The sequence below is a fragment of the Budorcas taxicolor genome, chromosome 6 (assembly GCF_023091745.1).
Source record: "Budorcas taxicolor isolate Tak-1 chromosome 6, Takin1.1, whole genome shotgun sequence".
NCBI classification, from domain to species: Eukaryota; Metazoa; Chordata; class Mammalia; order Artiodactyla; family Bovidae; genus Budorcas; species Budorcas taxicolor.
Genome location: NC_068915.1, coordinates 92422951 through 92441898, shown reverse-complemented (window position 1 = coordinate 92441898; position 18948 = coordinate 92422951). Strand labels below are relative to the sequence as shown.

The 18948-nt window shown below is 36.7% G+C and overlaps 1 protein-coding gene across 1 annotated transcript in view; it reads left to right on the top strand.

Moving 5' to 3' along the window:
- Positions 1-11974, top strand: part of CNOT6L (CCR4-NOT transcription complex subunit 6 like) — a 91971-nt gene extending 79997 nt beyond the window's left edge. The window contains exons 9-12 of the mRNA XM_052642050.1: positions 94-245; positions 3450-3677; positions 6406-6608; positions 11714-11974. Coding sequence (XP_052498010.1) covers positions 94-245; positions 3450-3677; positions 6406-6608; positions 11714-11926 — 796 coding nt within the window. The 3' untranslated portion in view covers positions 11927-11974. The remainder of the gene's footprint in view (positions 1-93; positions 246-3449; positions 3678-6405; positions 6609-11713) is intronic.
- Positions 11975-18948: the final 6974 nt, after the last annotated feature.

The following is an 18948-nucleotide window of genomic DNA, read 5'->3' as shown; positions in this document are numbered from 1 at the left end:
CAGCTAGAAAATGACTAAGATAGTGAGTAGTGTCTATATCTTGTGCTCTTCTCATACCTGATATCATAATACTAATGCATTGTGACCTTTTAGATTTACATTGGTGCAGAAGCATACGGTGGAATTTAACCAAGTGGCAATGGCTAATTCAGATGGATCCGAAGCTATGCTGAACAGAGTGATGACAAAAGATAATATCGGTGTCGCTGTGGTATTAGAGGTCCACAAAGAACTATTTGGAGCAGGTGAGTATGATTTAAAATCTTCCTACTAAAAATAAACACCATCTCAAGTGCAGCGTGTCATGCTGGTATTTATTGCATAGTTATTTTCTCATCTTTTGAGGAAAGTTAAAGGAGATGGGGAGGAAAATAGTCCTAATTTGTCATTCATGTCTTGGATATTACTTGCCAGGTACTCTGTAAAAAGGAAAGTCTTTAATATGCCATTAATTCCAAAAGGTTATTTGAAATAAGAATTGTTTTAAGCTGAATTTGAAAATTATGATGACTTTTTAGCTGTATTTTTAGCTTCTTGACTGTGAAATCTTTTGTCTTTAAGGTTAAGTACTTGGCACATTTTCTTTTAATTTCTTTGTTACATCTCAGTCATTGTCAGGGTAAGAGCGGGATCTTTTTTTCTACCTGGTACTTTTCTTTTCTATTTTAGATATTTATAGCTTCCTTCAAAGTCAGAAACTCATTATGTACTTTGCATATCCAGACCTTTTTCCTCCCCTTCCTACTGCCTGCCTTTGAGCATTTCATTGCTTACCTTACCATATTTCAGGTAAAATCAGGGAGAACGTGTCAAGACCCCATCAGGGCTTTTATTTAAAATGTTTTTCTTTACTTACTACCTGTAGAAGAAAAGATTTTTGCCTTAAGTATTGATTTGAATTATTCAAACCATGTATATTTGTCATACCTCCTTTTCTCACTGTTCTTCAGTTTATCTGTCATCAAAGATGATCAGTCTTTGATATATGATTTAAAATTCCTTCTTCTTTTTTAGCCTCTTACTTGTACTTACTTTTATGTCCTTTCCAGTCTCATTCTTCTCAAAAGTTTGGTACCTTTTTTCTGGTAATGCGAACATTGAATTTCTTTTGGAGTTTCACTCCCCTTTTAATCTGTAGAAGAGTAATTGTAAATTATACAGTTGACACTTTCATATTCTGAAATATCTCTCATACTCCTAGAGGAGGAATTTAATATTATAGAAGGTGCTTATGGCCTCTTTAAAGGGGCAAGTTTTTAATATTTAATATAGTGAATATTTAATCTACAGCCACAAATGACACTATAAAACTTCTAGGAAAAGATGATAGCTTAGAGAATTTGGGCTGCAGGTTTTTTGTCTTATGACAAAATTGCTTTAAAATGACTGTTTCTATCACATATAAAAGATACTTCAGTTACTTGTTTACTCAACATTAAAGATAATTATAGCTTGGTAAGATGGAAACTTAACTTTACCAAAATAATAGACTGAGAAAATCCAGTCTTTCTGCAGAGTTTATATTTTCAATAGAAAAATTTTTAAGAAATCTGTTACAAAAATTTCAATAGAAAAGTTAATTTTGTATGTATCTAGTATTCTAACAGTACCAGAGTATATAGAGTAAAACATGAGCGTCCCATCTTATTCATACACTCTAGGAGTAACTGTTACTCATTATTTACACATTACTAGTGTATATGTGTATGAAAGTGAAAGTGAAGTCGCTCAGTCGTGTCCGACTCTTTGCGACTCCATGGACTGTAGGCCACCAGGCTCCTGCGTCCATGGGATTTCCCAGGCAAGAATACTGGAGCAGGTTGCCAGTTCCTTCTCCAGGGGATCTGCCCGACCCAGAGATTGATCCCGGGTCTCCCACATTGCAGGCAGACGCTTTAACCTCTGAGCCACCAGGGAAGCCCAATGGCATCATACCATGTATATTGGTTTCCCTGGTGGCTCAGCTGGTAATGAATCTACCTGCCAATACAGGAAACATAAGAGATGTGGGTTCAGTGTCTGGGTTGAAAAGATCCCCTGGAGAAGGAAATGGCAACTCCCTCCACTATTCTTGCATGGAAAATTCCATGGACAGAGGAGCCTGGTGGGTGACAGTTCATGGGGTTGCAAAGAGTCAGACACAACTGAGTGTGCACACACGCATACACCCCATGCATATTGAGTTTTATGCCTTAAAATTTTTATGGATATCTTTCTCTGTCAGTGTATCTTAACTGAGTTGAATTTTCAGTTTTTCCCTCCAAACATGCTTATCGTCTCTTTCAAGGGGCAAATTTTTAATGTGTTATCCTTGCCCACCATGTTAATATTTATTTTGGCAGAATTATAAAACAGTATTTTCGGGGAAAAAATAACCTCAGAAATTTTGTAGTTGCATATCTCATTGTCCAAATGAGCCTGAATACCAGAATGGTTAAGTTATTAGTAGTAAAGGTTCAGTTCAGTTCAGTTGCTCAGTCGTGTCCGACTCTTTGCGACCCCACGAATTGCAGCAACGCCAGGCCTCCCTGTCCATCACCAACTCCCGGAGTTCACTCAAACTCACGTCCATCGAGTCGGTGATGCCATCCAGCCATCTCATCCTCTGTCGTCCCCTTCTCCTCCTGCCCCCAATCCCTCCCAGCATCAAGTAACAAAGCCACATCTGAAAGCCATGCCAGACTTTGAGAGCATACTTCCTAATTCTCATTTTTAAAATTAACTTCTTCTGAGTGTATGGTATGAAGATTTTGGTAGCAGATTCATAGCAAATTCACTTCCTTCCTTTATTTTGTGTAGATTAATATCATGTTCTTGCATTTAACTACTGACTTTGTCACTGATGTGCTCAGAAAATGCAAAGTGAATGAGTACTGGACAGTGGGAAGGATTTAAATTAAGGTTTAGGTGATTCAGATAACTAAAAACCTACTTCACTAGGTTATTGTGATATTTACGTGACAGATATTTAAACTACTTTTTTATACTAAACTCAGCAAATCAAGCAAATCAAACCAGTATAATCAAATACTGGTTATATGATGGGATAGATCCTAACTTGGATAGAGAGCAGGATTTGGCAAACTTTTTCTATAAAGGACCAGATAGTTAATTAATAGTTTAGGTTCTGTGGGACACATACAGTCTCTGTCACAGTCTCCTTTTGTAGAACCCTTAAAAAATGTAAAACCAGCTTCGGCTCACACAGGCTGTACAAACACAGGTGATGAGCTATGGGCTACAGATTGTCTACTGCCATATTGGGATTATCAGAATCTCAGCACTTTAGCTTCTAAGAACTGTTTTATGTTTTAAAGGGGGGAAATAGAAATTAATGGAAAAGAGTAAAGAAGTGATTATGGGTTTGGGGGAAAAACTCTTTTTAAGATACTGCTTTTTTTATAATAAAGTATAATCTTACCTTTGTTTTCCCTAATGCTTAAATTTAGGTATGAAGCCTATTCATGCTGCAGACAAACAGCTGCTTATAGTGGCAAATGCCCACATGCATTGGGACCCAGAGTATTCTGATGTGAAACTCATTCAGACCATGATGTTTGTCTCAGAGGTTAAAAACATTCTGGAGAAAGCCTCAAGCAGGCCTGGCAGCCCAACCGCAGATCCTAATTCCATCCCGCTGGTGCTATGTGCAGATCTTAACTCATTGCCAGATTCAGGTATTGATAACATGATTTACTCTTTGCGTTCAACTTTGCTTTTACTTCTAGTTGAAAGGTCAGCTGGCTCTTAACTTTTGAGCAGAGAATTTCTCTTCTAAATTCAAGAGTGTATCTGTAAGAATCCCAGGAATAGGATATGGGGTAATTGAGAAGAGTTTATTCAGCTAAGCTATTTCCAAAGGTTAAGGGACACAAAACAATGAATGACACAGTACCCTGCTCCAGGGGGAATTAGGGAAAGGGGTGGGAGCTGCTATCAGAACTTGGAAACAGTAGTTATGAGGAGAGGGCCATGTAATAGGAGCCACGGATTTGAACTGGGATGCAATCAGTCGCTGGCAAACCAACAAGAAGGGAGCCAGGGGAGTATATATCTTAGCCTCTCTCTGCTTCTGTCCTCTGATCTCTCACCGCTGCTGTCCACTGACCAAATCCAAGAGTGGGGAGGGGTTTGCAGTTGATGTAAGTCAAGGTCAGTCTCCTGTGTCAGAGAGTGCAGTGGAGAAGGGTGACCTGAGAGGCAACTAGAATGTTCAGCACATATAGCTATCTAGTTTAATAACGTTGGTAACCTTTGAGTGAGTTCATTAAAATCCTTTAATTCTGATATTAGGTGACAGAAGAATGATCAGAATTATCTTAGGATTTCACATTACATCTTGAGCTCCTTTTAACCTCTTTATGTCCTAACTTAAATTATTTTAGATCTTTGTTAAAAAGAAAAAAATCAGTTCTGCACTTAGATATTAAAATTCAAATGTAAAACATTATTGTTGTTTTGCTGTTACCAAAACATATTCTAAATTTTGTATATATTCAGTAATCTACTTTAAATTGTTTAAAACAACCACTCAATAATAAATGTAAAATAACCCAAACACTTAAAACTATAATATAAATAAAAGTCTCACATGTAGAAAATAGCTTTGCTTTCTCTCCTTAGCAAATAAATGCCGAAATCATCCATTGACAAAAGTTTGTTTCCAGCTCCTGGCCCCTTTGACACCTTACCCATGTCCTCCTCTGTTGCCCTCCTGCACAGGTTTCTCCCATCTCATTTGACTGTCATTTGCCATCACAGCAGAGTGAGTTGGCTCAAGCCAGACTCTCAGGGCTGGATCCTGGTTCTCCCTCTTAGGATGTATGCAATGTATGACTTCAGTTCCTCATTTTTAAATAAAGGGATAATCATTTTATCCACTTCATGGAGTTGTTTGTAAGGTTTAAATGTATAGGGCTCTTACAGCAGTGTAAGAGCATGTAGTAACTGCTAGATAAATAATAGCCCCTTTTCAGCTATTCACAGTACTGATGTTGTGCTCATCATTTTTTCTTTATGTATGTTACTGCCTTTCCTGACTCACAAATAGAAAGAGATGTGTGACAGTGTTAACTAATCATCATCAGAAAGATTGCGGTATTTTTTTTCCATGTTTACTTACCCAGTGGAGGTGGTATTCTGTTTTTGAATGCTTCTACTCTCTTTAGCTTTTTAGACACATCTGATATTTTTGACCAAGTGATCTACCTCCAGCATATAAAGTCTTATTTAGTGTGACTGAAAAGTCTCACTGTAGCCTGAAACAAAGATTGATGTTGCCTTCCTGAAGCTAGACGTTGCAATGTTGAAGATGCAGAAGTCTATTTTTGTTGTGAATGATTTAAAAATTTTTATAATGTAGTCTAGAAATTGTTAACTGACTGGATAGAATGGTGAAATACTAAAGAGGTTGCTTTGGAATGATATTCTACAAACATATAGGGTCAAGACTTTCCTAGTGAATGCTGCCCTAGACCCTGGGAATCATGTTCATCTTGAAGAGCCATTAAGAAAACTGAAGCTGTTCTGTTACAGGGTGATCCAGATATTTTGCTCTGAAATAGGCAAATAAATACCCTTCAGTTTGATTGAACCATATGAAATTGATGATATTTGATTTCCTAACATTAACAGGGATATTTAGGGAGTGAGATGATGAACGGGGTCAGATAACTGACAGAAGAGGGGTGGGGGTGAGGGAAGAGGAGTCAAAATGACTCCCAGGCTTGGGGCTTGGGTCTCTGAGCACATGGTGGGCCCATTACTGGGTTAGGGAAGGAGGGGAAGAGCAGGTTTAGCAGAAAAAAATGAGTTCGGGGCAAAACTGTTTAAGGTGTACATAGGGAGGTGTTTAAGGGGATTGTCTAAGAGGATATAGAAGGGTGTGGCGCCTGGGAGAGGGGTCCGAACTGGTCAGGACGGAAATGGAGAGGAAGCCAACAACAGTGAGAAATGGGAGAGGCTGCTTGGAGAAGGCAATGGCAACCCACTCCAGTACTCTTGCCTGGCAGATCCCATGGATGGAGGAGCCGGGTAGGCTGCAGTCCATGGGGTTGCTGGGAGTCGGACACGACTGAGCGACTTAACTTTCACTTTTCACTTTCGTGCATTGGAGAAGGAAATGGCAACCCACTCCAGTGTTCTTGCCTGAAGAATCCCAGGGACGGGGGAGCGTGGTGGGCTGCTGTCTGTGGGGTCGCACAGAGTTGGACACGACTGAAGCGACTTAGCAGCAGTAGCAACATTAACCTAAAGAAGGCAATTTCATAAGTAAAAATAAATGTTCAGTGTAATAAATCCACTCTGAACTTGGGTACATGTACTGGGCAGCAGATTTTGTCTGTGAAGTCTTCTGTAAGGTCTAAATGCTAAATGGTAGTGTTTCTTCTTTCTTTATTCTGCCAGGTGTTGTGGAATATTTAAGCAATGGAGGAGTAGCTGACAACCACAAAGACTTCAAGGAACTAAGGTACAATGAATGTCTTATGAACTTCAGCTGCAATGGGAAGAATGGAAGCTCAGAAGGGAGAATCACACATGGCTTCCAACTGAAGAGCGCCTATGAAAATAACTTGATGCCTTACACCAATTACACCTTTGATTTCAAAGTGAGTGAAGCCTCTGGGCTGGCGTAGAAATTATGTCAAATACAAACATGTGACAAGAAAGACCTGGAGATATGTTACTTACGTTTAATTGTATAATCTTTAGGAGTTTTTATATTCTCTAAATGTCTTGGCTAAGTGTACACCTAAATATGTAAGGAGGTTTGTTAGGTTTTGTGGCTGTTATTGTGGAACTGAGAATCCTCTTTGAAAACTCATTTCTTCAAATTTCAAATAACTATGATAATAGCAGAAATTTCCAAAATACTGTGTATGTGCCAGGTACTGTTCAAAAGCACTTTGTGTTTATTAATATAATAATAATAAACCATATCATCCCTGACTTTCAGTAAGGATCCAAATAGTAAGCAACTTGATAAAGCTAAACTCATCTTGAATGAATTGTAGAGTATTCCCTCAAAATTTTCTTAGTCCTTTCCACTGATACTTATCTTAAAATTTTCCAGGTGTTTTTTGGGGAGATGTGGTTAGAAAGGTTGTACTTAGGGTTTATTTTATATCCACGTGGTCATACTAATAGATTACCAGGCAGTGGACCACCACTCTAGCTTAGTAAAAGAACAAGAAAGATTTTTTTTGCAAAATAAGAAAAAAAATTAAGAGGATCAGCTTTATAGGATCAGTTGTTCTTTTGAAGCACTGATTGATAGTGGGTTTTCTGTAGTTAATCCCTTTGCATTTGCAAATTTTCTGATCATTCTGTCTGCTTGTAGCTCTTCTCTTGTACCTTTGTTTGACTTTTTGTCATTTCAGGAATCTATCCTAAAGTCTTATACTATCCTAAAAATGCAGATGTTGGAAAATAGTTAGGAGTAAGAAGCCTAAAGGGAATTTAATAAAACACCAAAGGAAATTTATGAATTGGGCTCTGGCACATCTCCAGTAACCTTTTTCCATTTCAGTGCTTGTTAGCCTGTTTCCAGGAAACAGATAGTAGGAAGAAAACAGGAAATTTATGTGCTGATGTTATTCATCAGTGTTTGTAATCAAGAAATGGAAACAAATTGTTTATAGGTTGAATCTAATTTTAGTGTTTTAACTGTTAGAGTAGGTAATACTATGCAGAGATAATTGATTTTGTTCAGATCACTCATATGCAATAATGTGCTGATGAATATTTAACAACCAGCTTTCTGAGAAAAAAAACCAAATTTGTAGTGTTTGCAGATTTCTGTGGTACAGGTACTCTCATTGTAGTACATTTCAAGCTCCCAACATCATACCATTGAACACTTGAGTTGGGATGAAATGTCCAGCTGACTCTATCACTCCACTGCTCCAGTGTAAGCCTAAAGGAAAACCTCTGGACTTAATGATACACAGTTAAATATATAGGTTAAATCCTATACAGTGGTATATAATACATCTCTGCCAGCACAACCCAGAGTACCTACAAAAGGCTCCGTAAGGTAAATATTCAGTGGTTCTACAACTCTTAGTGTTGTTTTGGTATGTGTGTACTTAAAAAGACTTAAATCATTTCTCCCTTAACTAGGCTTTTATAAAGGTTACTTTCCTTGTCCATAAAGTAAAAATTAGGGAAATAAAATCTAGAATGTTAATTTAAGCCATCTTCCTCAATCATCTGAGTAGTTTTAAAATCTCTTCTTGATATTTCTTCAAAAGATCTAATGTATTAGTATTGAATTAAAAAATCTTGTTGAACCATTTATACTGTTTACAGAAGTACAGCTAAAGAATCAAAAGTGCATAGCTCAGAGAGTGATGTTTGCATATATATGATAGGATGAGAAAGGACAGAACTATAAGCATGTGTGAGAGAGGCATGAATGGGAAGATAAATATGGTCTCTGGCTAGTAGATAGACAGGAGGGTGGAATAGAGTGGAAAAGAAGAATGATCAGAGAGAAAAACTAAGGGCATACCTGACTAGAGAGAATTAATTTTGGAGTAAGTAGCAGACAATAAACTTCAGTTTCATACAAAGAATTTTATGTAACTGGTGATGTACCACTTTTGAAGGCAGTTGGTAGAAAAGGATAGGTAACGTCAAATATAAAAATGTCATGTGCTTAGTGTTAAATACAGATCCAAGTCTAGTATCCTGCCATTGCATCAGTGGAGAACAGTTAAATTTTGTTCATTTGACCTAGCATTTGTCTACTTTCTTGGTTCTTGAATAAATTAGAAATGTAGAAAAGTGGTACTTGGAACTGAGTCATTTAATCTGGAAGTAATTTGGAGTCACTTGAAGCAGTTAGGAGAATTACTTGTAGACCAGGTATCTGAGTGAGGTTAGGTTGCCATGACAGAATACCATATAGTGTGTGGCTTATAAAACAACAAACTTTACTTCTACATTTCTGAAGGCTGGAAGTTTAAGATCAGGTGCCAACATGATCAGGTTCTAGTGAGGCTTGTTCTCTGGGTTGCAGGCAGCTGTTTTCTCATTGCATTCTCACGTGGTGAAGAGAGAGCTCTCTGGGACTCCTTTTTATAGAGCACTAATCCCATTCATGGGCTTCCCTGGTGGCTTAGCTGGCAAAGAATTCACCTGCAATACGGGAGACCTGGGTTTGATCCCTGGGTGGGGAAGATCCCCTGGAGAAGGGAAAGGCTACCCACTCCAGTATTCTGGCCTGGAGAAGTCCGTGGACTGCATAGTCCATGGGGTCGCAAAGAGTCGGACACGACTGAGTGACTTTCACTTCACTTCAATCCCATTCATGAGAATTTCATCTTTATGACCTAGTCATCTGCCAAACGCTCCACCTCCTTATACTTTGGGATTAGAATTTTCACATGAATTTGGGGGGAATACAAATGTTCAGTGCATGACACCCAATCAGTTGAATCAACCGCTGATTGAAACTGGCTGCTGCTTTTACCACCCATCCCTGCTTGCATCAGTCCAAGGGTGTGTCTGAACCGTTTAATGAAAAGAGGGAAGACTTTTTACCTGTTATGTCAAATAGTAAATCTTTGTTACATTATGAAATTTATAGTGTATAATTTTCTCACATTCTTTACAAAACAAAGCTTAACACATTGCTAGCTCATAAACTATTTTTGCTTTTTACTTTTTTCTCATACACCATTCTAGATTTACCTGCAGTCTTTACTAATACAAAGACTATTTTCCTGCCTTAGTGTCTTTTAAAAAAGAAAGAGTTTGAATCAGAAAAGGTTGAGAATTGTTAGTCTGTAACCTTATTTGTGAATATGATACAGTGTACAAATTACCTACATATGTATAAATATTCCAGCTATCAGACTTAATCTTTCTAAGGCTTGTGATAAGAGCTTTTACTCTGGATGTTTCAAACCAAGAAAATAGTTACAAGTGATGTCTCCAGTTAAAATACATCTACTTTCTAGAATGCTTAACATATTTATTGGGGTCTGTATTTACAAAGGTTTTTCTAGCCCTAGTAACTAATGTGCATAATGACACTTTATAAGAAAATGATAAGATATAGGAGGTTTTATTCAACAGAAGTAGTTGAAAATGTTTTATTTGTGTAAAACATAAATGTTTTAAATGTGTTTGCTGAAGTAAAAGGTGGTCTCATAAAGGAAAGGAAAGCCACTGTGACTCTTGTTGACCTTTTTCTAAAATGGCACTGCAAAACTAGGCATTAGTCAAAAGGAAGGGATAAAAATACTTTGTACTAATGTCATTTCTTTACTGTTTGGACTTGGAACATTGATGGCAGAGCGTACTCCCCTGGATTCAAGTAGGTTCCTTAATTTGTGGTAAAGTAGGGTTAGAGTATACTTATTGTTGAATAAAGCCCTCTCCCTCAAAAGAACTATTTGGTTGTTTTGGTCTTGGTTGTGTCCAAATTAGCAAACTAAGGTAATTGTTCAGAAAATTTCACAGTATCATTTGTTTTCATTAAGTTCTTTTTTTTTTTTTTTTGTAGCCCATTTCACTGTGATACTCTAAAATATTAGCTGGAACTCACTATATATAGTATTTATAAATAAAACAAGTACTTCCAAGTGTGAAAGTCTCTCCATGCTTGGGTTCAGGCTCTGTTGCTGTGGGAAGGAAGAAAGTTGACTTTACCTTCTTGCATATGCACAGCCCAGGGCAAAACCAAACACACTTGTTTTGAAACTTACAGTTCAGATAAAGCAAATCATCTAATTCTAAGATGTACAACTGAATACGTACATAGGTCTCTGCTGAATGTTTTTTGCTGAGGTATTTTTATGCAGCAAGGAATCCAGAATTTACAGTACACCGGGATTTGTGAAAATGAGTATTCTAAACTAAAGAACAGATTAGAATGATTAAATATATGCAATATTTTGTATACATGTATAAAATCTGGGAAAGCTGAGCTAGAATTAGCAGTCTGGATACATGCTTTACAATGGCTTCATTCAGATGTGTTGGGTTGATGTACAAATAACTGAAAGTAATGCTAGTTTTCATTAAAAGAATTATTTTTGTCATAGCTTTTAATTAACTGTATATGTATAAATATCTTTATTTTCTGCTTATTGGAACAAGAAGAGTCAGTGCAGTTTCCATAATGTTTATACTGATAAATGAGATTTCACTGGCCCAAGCAAGCCAATTCTGGAGAGGCTTAGACATGATTTGGTAGGCTTATTTAGCTTCTCAGTTTGCTTACCATTGTGCACATGTGAGGTCTTCCCTGTAGCTCAGTCGGTAAAGAATCTGCCTGCAGTGCAGAGGACCCGGGTTTGATCCCTGGGTTGGGAAGATCTCCTGGAGAAAGAAATGGCAAACCACTCCAGTATTCTTACCTGGAAAATCCCATGGACAGAGGAGTCTAGCATGCTACACTCCATGAGATCACAAGAGTCAGACACGACTTATTTCATTAGTCTGCTTTAGATGAGCACATGTGCAAGGTGTTGTGGTTCTGCCAGGTACTGTGTTTCCCTCTAGCCACTTTTATTTCACATAATTCTTATTCAAGATTTGAGCTTTATTTGACCCATTGTGAAGACAGCAGGTACCAGAAATACAGGTTACTCAGGTATTTGTCATTTGCAAATTATGAATTGTTCTTTTATATATCTTGGGTTTTTCTTTTTATCTAAGCATATATTTTTCTCTCTTTTTCCAACCCCCAATCTCTTTTCAGGGTGTGATTGACTACATTTTCTATTCCAAGACTCATATGAACGTGCTTGGTGTCCTGGGGCCTTTAGATCCTCAATGGCTGGTTGAGAACAACATCACTGGGTGTCCACACCCTCACATCCCTTCAGACCACTTCTCACTGTTAACACAACTTGAACTCCACCCTCCACTCCTGCCTCTTGTCAATGGTGTTCACTTGCCTAACCGGAGGTAGTGGAGTACTACCCCGCCAAGACGGGGATCTGTTGCTATGGACCTGTACAGTTGTAAATCAAAGTATGTAGGAGTGAAGTATGGCCATCCTTAAGCTGCTTCTTCAGGTTCCTTTCATTATGTGTTTGCTATAAGATTTTGTACAGTTTTGTGCATATTGGTATCATTTGGCACTAGGGCTGGAACCAAAGTATTACTGTTTCCAAATTTTTGATTTAACATGTTTTTAAGTTGGACTGTCTTCATATTATATTAGGAGTCAGCATTCATAATTGATAAATCACCAATTCAAGGCCCAACAACAAATGTATTTGTTTTTCCAAAACAAATACTTTGTTTTGAATGTTTTCAAGTGAGCCAACCATTTTTCATCTTTGTTAAAGGCAGTTTTTAAAGACTATAAATGTGAGATTTTAAACTGAATGATGGTATGCCTTGAAGGAAACTTTCTTGAATTCGTTTTCCATAACAAACTGATTTTTGGCTCCCCAGTCATTTGCACATTAACAAAGCACTTATATTTGCTAGATCTGTACATAAACTAGCCATAATGAGAAGAATTGAGGAATTAAAGATGATTGCACAGTATGCTTTAAAAATCAAGCATTTAACAGCACACAATTTGTTAGGCAAGCGCTGGTTGATTTTTTTGTTTTGTTTTGATTTTTGAGGAATCATTCTGTATTTTGTTCCCCTATTAGTTATAACCTTACTAGAAATATTAATTCTAAGCCTGTCTCTCCAGTTTATTTATAGGAAAACAACGGGTAATTTCTACTGCCTCACACCTTGAAAACAGAATTTGGCCTGTCTAGGATGCCCCTAAAATTATTGTCCAGTATTTTTTTTTTAATTATTTCCATCCACCCTTTTCTGTCTGGTTGTGCTGGAAAAACAGATACTATATGATCTGTTTCATTTTTGCTGTTATGGGCATATGTTAAAAGAAATAACTACTGAATGGAAAGGCCCTGATCAAAGTTTTAGAGGTGGAAAGCTATACAGATATTTCTCATGTTTCCCAAAGTAGGTCAAGTGGCTGTTGGTTTTGGCTTTTTGAGGTGACAATGGAAAGGATTTGGGGGAGAGAGAGAACAGGAAGTAGTTGAAAACCTTGAATCATTTTTCCTGACTCTAGTTGCCAAATGGCCATTATATGCTTTTAATCTTTGTTTCTGTTGTCTGTCAGGGTTGAATTAAGAAGCTACTGGTTTATTCCCAACTATTGATATGCTCTTTAGATACGTTGGAATCCTTTTTTCGCCCAGGAGGGGCCAGTTGAAAATCTGTGACTCAAGAGACAATGAACACAATACCGTTTTCTGGGGGAAAAATTGGTTGGCTACTTGATGTTAATTATGGCACAGTAACAGGAAAAGGTTGTGTCTGTGTTTTTAAGTTTTTCTTTATTCTGCTTTTTTGCTGCTATAAGAGTTTTCTGAAATTTATATTTTAAACTTTTCATGCACTTTACTGTTTCTAGTCTCAAAATGTGATATTTTTAATAAACAAGAAATTTTCCATTATGTGAATGAAATTTTAAAAGAAAATAGCCTATATTTGTGTCTCACTAATATATAAAGTACAGGTCAAATTTAAATTATTTAATTAGTTTTAAATATATACAATTTGTCTCCTCTTTGAAAGCTGACATCTTAGGCTGTTTTATTAGTCTTAAATAATGCATTTCCTTTGGTCATTTTATACTAATTTCTTCCGTAGTAAATTAATCAGGCTACATAAGATAATATTTCCCCTGAAGGGTAATTTTAGTGGGACAAGGGTGGTGGGATGATGTGATATCAGATATAGGATTGCATCAGAAGGGTTCTGTAAAGCCTAAACTCCCTTTTAAAAGTGCCTAGTGATAGAGGCGTGGTTTGTCATCTGTTATAATTGGAATGTCATTATAGTTGAGTGAAGTTTGATGTAAATAAAATATTCTTTTAAAAATGTCAAGATACCAGAATAAACAAACACAATAAACAACCCTTAAGATGAGAGATTTTCCTCAGTGTGCAGGTATCCCTTCTTATATACCTCAAGCATTCAACATCTAGCCATGCAAATTGATTACCTGAAGCATAGTACTGGAAAGTAGAATAGCATGAAAAACTTAATTTTGTGGACATTACCTTTTTTTGTAATCAGCTACTGTATGTTTTATTTTTATCTCTTGTTTTGGGTGGGTTTTCTGCTCTGGAGGTATATGCACTAACTAATACATTTTCCTCTTCTCATATACGCATGTTAATTAGCAATGTGAGCAATATTTCTTACCATACTTCACTCCCAATATTTTTTGAGATGTTTGTATAAAATGGAATTTAAAGTTCACTTATGATTGTATATGAACCACAGAGGAGCCCATTTATTAATAAAAAAACTTTTTTAATAGTTAAATGTAGAGGGAAAAATAAAAAAAAAATTGGGAAACATTGTAAACAGCTTAAGTTTATTTTGTGTATGATCGAGGCACTCTGTTGCAGGAAGGTGTGTAATTGGGTTCTCTCTGCTTCCAAATGCACTCTTTCAAACCATTCATTATCCTGTGTATTTTTAATGTGGTTTTAGTAAATGTTGGTAGTAGCCCTGTTGAAGTAGGTAATTGTGTTATGTTTTGGGTGGCAAACACACTTGGGGCATGGTAACCCAAATCTCATGTGCACGGTTTCCCTTGAGCCCACTGCCCAAATTTCACACACCCTTCACCCTTTGTTCCCTTTGTAAAAGGAGTGGTATCTGTTTTGAGCTGCCAATTCAGATGATCAGAAATGCTGCTCCCCTCAGTATTGTCTTGTTGAAAACGCATGCCATTTGGAACCTTGGCATGAGAAGCCAAAAGGAAGAGGTGAATGACATACGGTGTATATTCAATGAAAGTAAAATATTTATGCTCATATACTTTCTGGTTCTCAGAATAAGTTAATAAGCTTTATGCCATGGGACTGCTGCATAGTTTATCTGAAGGTTAAAGAAAATTTGGGCATTTTTAGATTGTGAAAATGTTTTATTTTTTTAAACAGTTAAATATGATTTCTGATATCTGTCTAAGAACTGGAGTGTTCTTTAAATTTATCAAAACAGTGTTGTTTGAGGAAGGGAAAACTGCACTGTTTGCCATTACAACAGTCATACAAGTGCATGTCACGTCACCCACTCTCTCAGGCATCAGTATCCGCCTCATAGCTTTACATATTTTGATGGGGAAATCTTGCAGCATCCTCAGGACTGACATCTGAGAAAGGCTCAGATCCACTTACTGCTCCTTGCTTGTTGACTTTGTTTTAAAATATTGTGCCTGGTGTCAACTTTTAAGCAACAGCACTGCCTAAAAGCAAGCAGAGAACAGAATCCCAGCACCATTCTATAGGCAACTTTTTAGAATTCAGATATAGTAAATCTGTTCAAGATTTATGATGTTTTATGTAAAAAAAAATTTTGTACAATGTAGCTGAATATTTTTGTTTCATTTCTTTGATGTAAGGCATGTGACCATTCGTTTGAATATCACATGTTAAAGTCAGGTATGGCACAATGGGTTCTGAGACCAGCTTTTCCTCCCTCCCATTTGCCTTTTTCCAAGCTCTTTCTTTTCAAATTACTTTTCTGATGGTCATAGGCAGATATTTAATTTTACTAATAAGCATTCTGTGTGAATGTATTAAAGAAGCCACTGTGTTTTAGTGTTATAGTTTGCAGAAATATAAAGCTTCATTTCTTATTTGTCCCTATTCTTTGATAAAAGTTATATATTTAACCATGTTAAAGTTATATATTAAATCAAAGAGAAGCAAGGGAGAAAGCTGAAAGATACTGAAGGCTCATATCACTTGATTCTGTGGTGGGTTGTATTAGGACTGAGGATGTGACGCATTAAAACTGGAACATGGGCAAACATGCAGTGTTCCATTTTAAAATTGTATCTCCTAAGTATATACTTAGGTGGGTGAAAAATTAAGTTTGTATTTGCATTTCTAAGAGCTTCTAAAAATCACTAGTGCCATCTATAGTTTTAAATCAAAAAGCAAGGAATAGAGAAAGCACAAGGAAAAAATAGGTTAAATGTGTTCTTCGAGAGAACCAGAGGCATATGGTTTGGCAATCCTAATCCAAGGCTAGATTTTCTAGCAATAAAAGTCAGCTGTGTCCCAGTACTTACTTACTTTGTTTCTAAGGCCTTATATTCTGAGTTCCTGAGGGATTTTAATCACTTTATAAAATGTACTGACTGAGAGTAGCTTCAGTCACAAACAGCATCATCAGTTTCTGATACATTTGGCAGACCATAAGAATAACAGTTTCATAGCAGGCAAAGGCTTTATTGCACATTTTCAAAATAGCACTCATATATACTTAACAGTTTGACAGAAGTGTGAATTCTCACATTGTAAGGTAGTCTTTCTCTTCCACCTGTCCTCTCCCTTTAAAAAAAAATCACCTTTCTAATGTGTGGAAGATTTAACTTTTTCCTTCTGAATTGTATGCTGTTTCTAGAACTCTGTGAATTATAGGTTCATAAATTAACTAGGGAAATTAGAGTATTTTTCTAAGCCAGGAACTTCAGTTAAAGTTTTGAATTTGTAGACAGAGGAGAACTTTTATACTTACGGTTGCTTTGAGTGATTGTAATTTTTTTTTAACGGCATCATGATCACTAAATTTGAATTCCAACACAAGTAAATTAGTACATCTTACCCTGGCCTATTTACCAAAATTGTAATCTGTTCAGGAACATGGTGCCAAAAGCATCTTGGATTTTACAACATGATACATGTTTATTGTATGTCTACCTTTGAGCTTAAAAGAAACAAGTTTTTTGTACTACAGGATGTTTTGAGCAAGATCTACATAAAGGAGAAAAAAAAGGCAGTTCTTTTCAGGATGGTAGTAAGTAAACATGCTTGTTTCTTGTTTTTAACCAAATACCTTCTTTGTGGAAGTTTCTCTGTTAAACAATCACAAATTCTATAAGAAATAGGGAGATTCCAGGGAAAGCAAGCTTCATTAGCCTAGTTAGTCACTTCTTTTGGCATAAGTTTGTTTGGTTAGACTTGGGTTATTCTTGGAACCAAAGGAAAACAAGCATGTTGAAGTTTTGTTCAACAAACATTATGACACCGAAGAAATGGAATGTTTTTAGGTAAAGTAATTTTTACTTTCAAAGCATAAGAAATGACATTTCTGCATTTTCTTTGCAGTGGTAAAAATTTAGTAGCATTGTACTGAAATGAGAAGTTGTGTCATCAGAAACAAACCACATTATGAAGAGTATATGCAAACACCAAGTGATATGACTCTCTTGGCACAGTAGCATTGGATATATTCAGCTTTCGGAAGGCATAGTTTGATGCCTCCTAGTTGTTTTTGTTAAAAGTCTCCCCAAATTGAGATAATGTCCCTATTTGTATGTCTGTCACTTTCCACTGTTAAGCATAAGAATCATGGTAGCCCTCTCAAAAGTGGTCCTTTATTGCTCTCTTCAGTTTTGCATTAATTTCTAATTACTGATATATGACTGTATTTCCTTTCAATTTATCAATGGTTATATGTATCACATTTGTTTAATTAGTTAACTCACACAATTGGCTCAGCATTGATGTGTCAATCAATGGCTTTGCTTCTTACTGAAACAGGCTTAGTTTCTCGCTACTTGTTTAGATCTTGATGCAGTAAGCGATGCAGTGGTCTGGGTGTGTATTTATTCAGAAACTGTACTGTCCTTTTTTCTCTGTGCTTAACTTGCTTAAAATATATTTCCTTACCTTTGAAATTCCTGAGCGGTGCTCTGCCAAGTTTGGGGCGGGGGTGGGGAGGGGGGTGGGGAGGGGGGTGGGTAGGGGTTTGGATGGCTGTGTTACTGCACACTGGATCTGGAAGTGTTCAGTGTTGTGAGTGGCAAATTTCTTAAACACCAGCAGCACTGAGAAGTGCACTATGGGCATTCGTACAGTTGTCCAAATGCAAGCAATTCGTTCATCTAGGAGAAGTGGAGGAATAGAGTTCATTGGAGTACTTGGTATATTTTGAGGGGGAATGAATGTTTCAGCTTTGGGTTTTGTTGTCTGTGAGTGGAATGGGGTGGTAAGGAGGGAGATGATTTTTTCTTTCTTTCTTTTTTTTTTTTTTTTTTTTTTGAGAGTGTGTATGTACCTTTTCTCTCTGAAAGGACCAGAGTGTTGGTCAAGTTCACCGTGTTAATTTATATATATATTTTTTCTATTGTGATTTCTTTCAACCATAAAACAAGTGCCAACTAATTGTCCATGAGATGACTTACTCTTCCACTCAATTTACTATTTGAATAGAGAAGGGTTCATTTATTTTCCTTACTTGGCATTAAATTAATAATTCATTGTTTTGCATACATTTTTGTCATTCAGTGGCCTCTAAAGTGTTTTTATAACTAATTTAATGGTTGGAGAGCAAAGCACATGAGTTTGAAACTGAGCAAGAAGTTTTGGTGATTTTTTTTTTTTTTCCCTAAATATTGGTTAGTTTCTACTGATACTATTCCAGAATGGATTCTTCTCTTTTAAGTTGTGTGTTTACTTTGCTTTTGTCCTAAGAAAAAGCCAAGCACTAAATCAGTTTGTTACTGTGTTCTAATAATAAGTTTAAAATCTGAGATTTCCTTCCTTTCTTTTTTTAAAAAATTAGGTTTAATGAAGCGCCATGAATTGTAGCTTACTAGTGTTTAATGTCTAATAGACTGGCTCTGTGGTGTTCTAAGCATTTAACACTCTGTCATCCCCAGAGAAAGAGGTTCTGCTCTTAGGGAACCCATTCTCTCTGACAAAATCACCAGCTGCTTTATTTTTCTATTTATTACAGTTAAACAGTTCATGAGGTCTGAATCTTGACCAAACTGCTCAGCTGAGATGTTTTTCACAATAGACACTGTACAAAATGTGTGTGCAAAAGGACACAGTTGGGTGGTAGTATTTTTTCATTAATGTGAACATTGACTAAACAAAGCAGTCCTGCCTTTTAAATCTTGTGGCAGCTCAGGAGGGAGGTGCT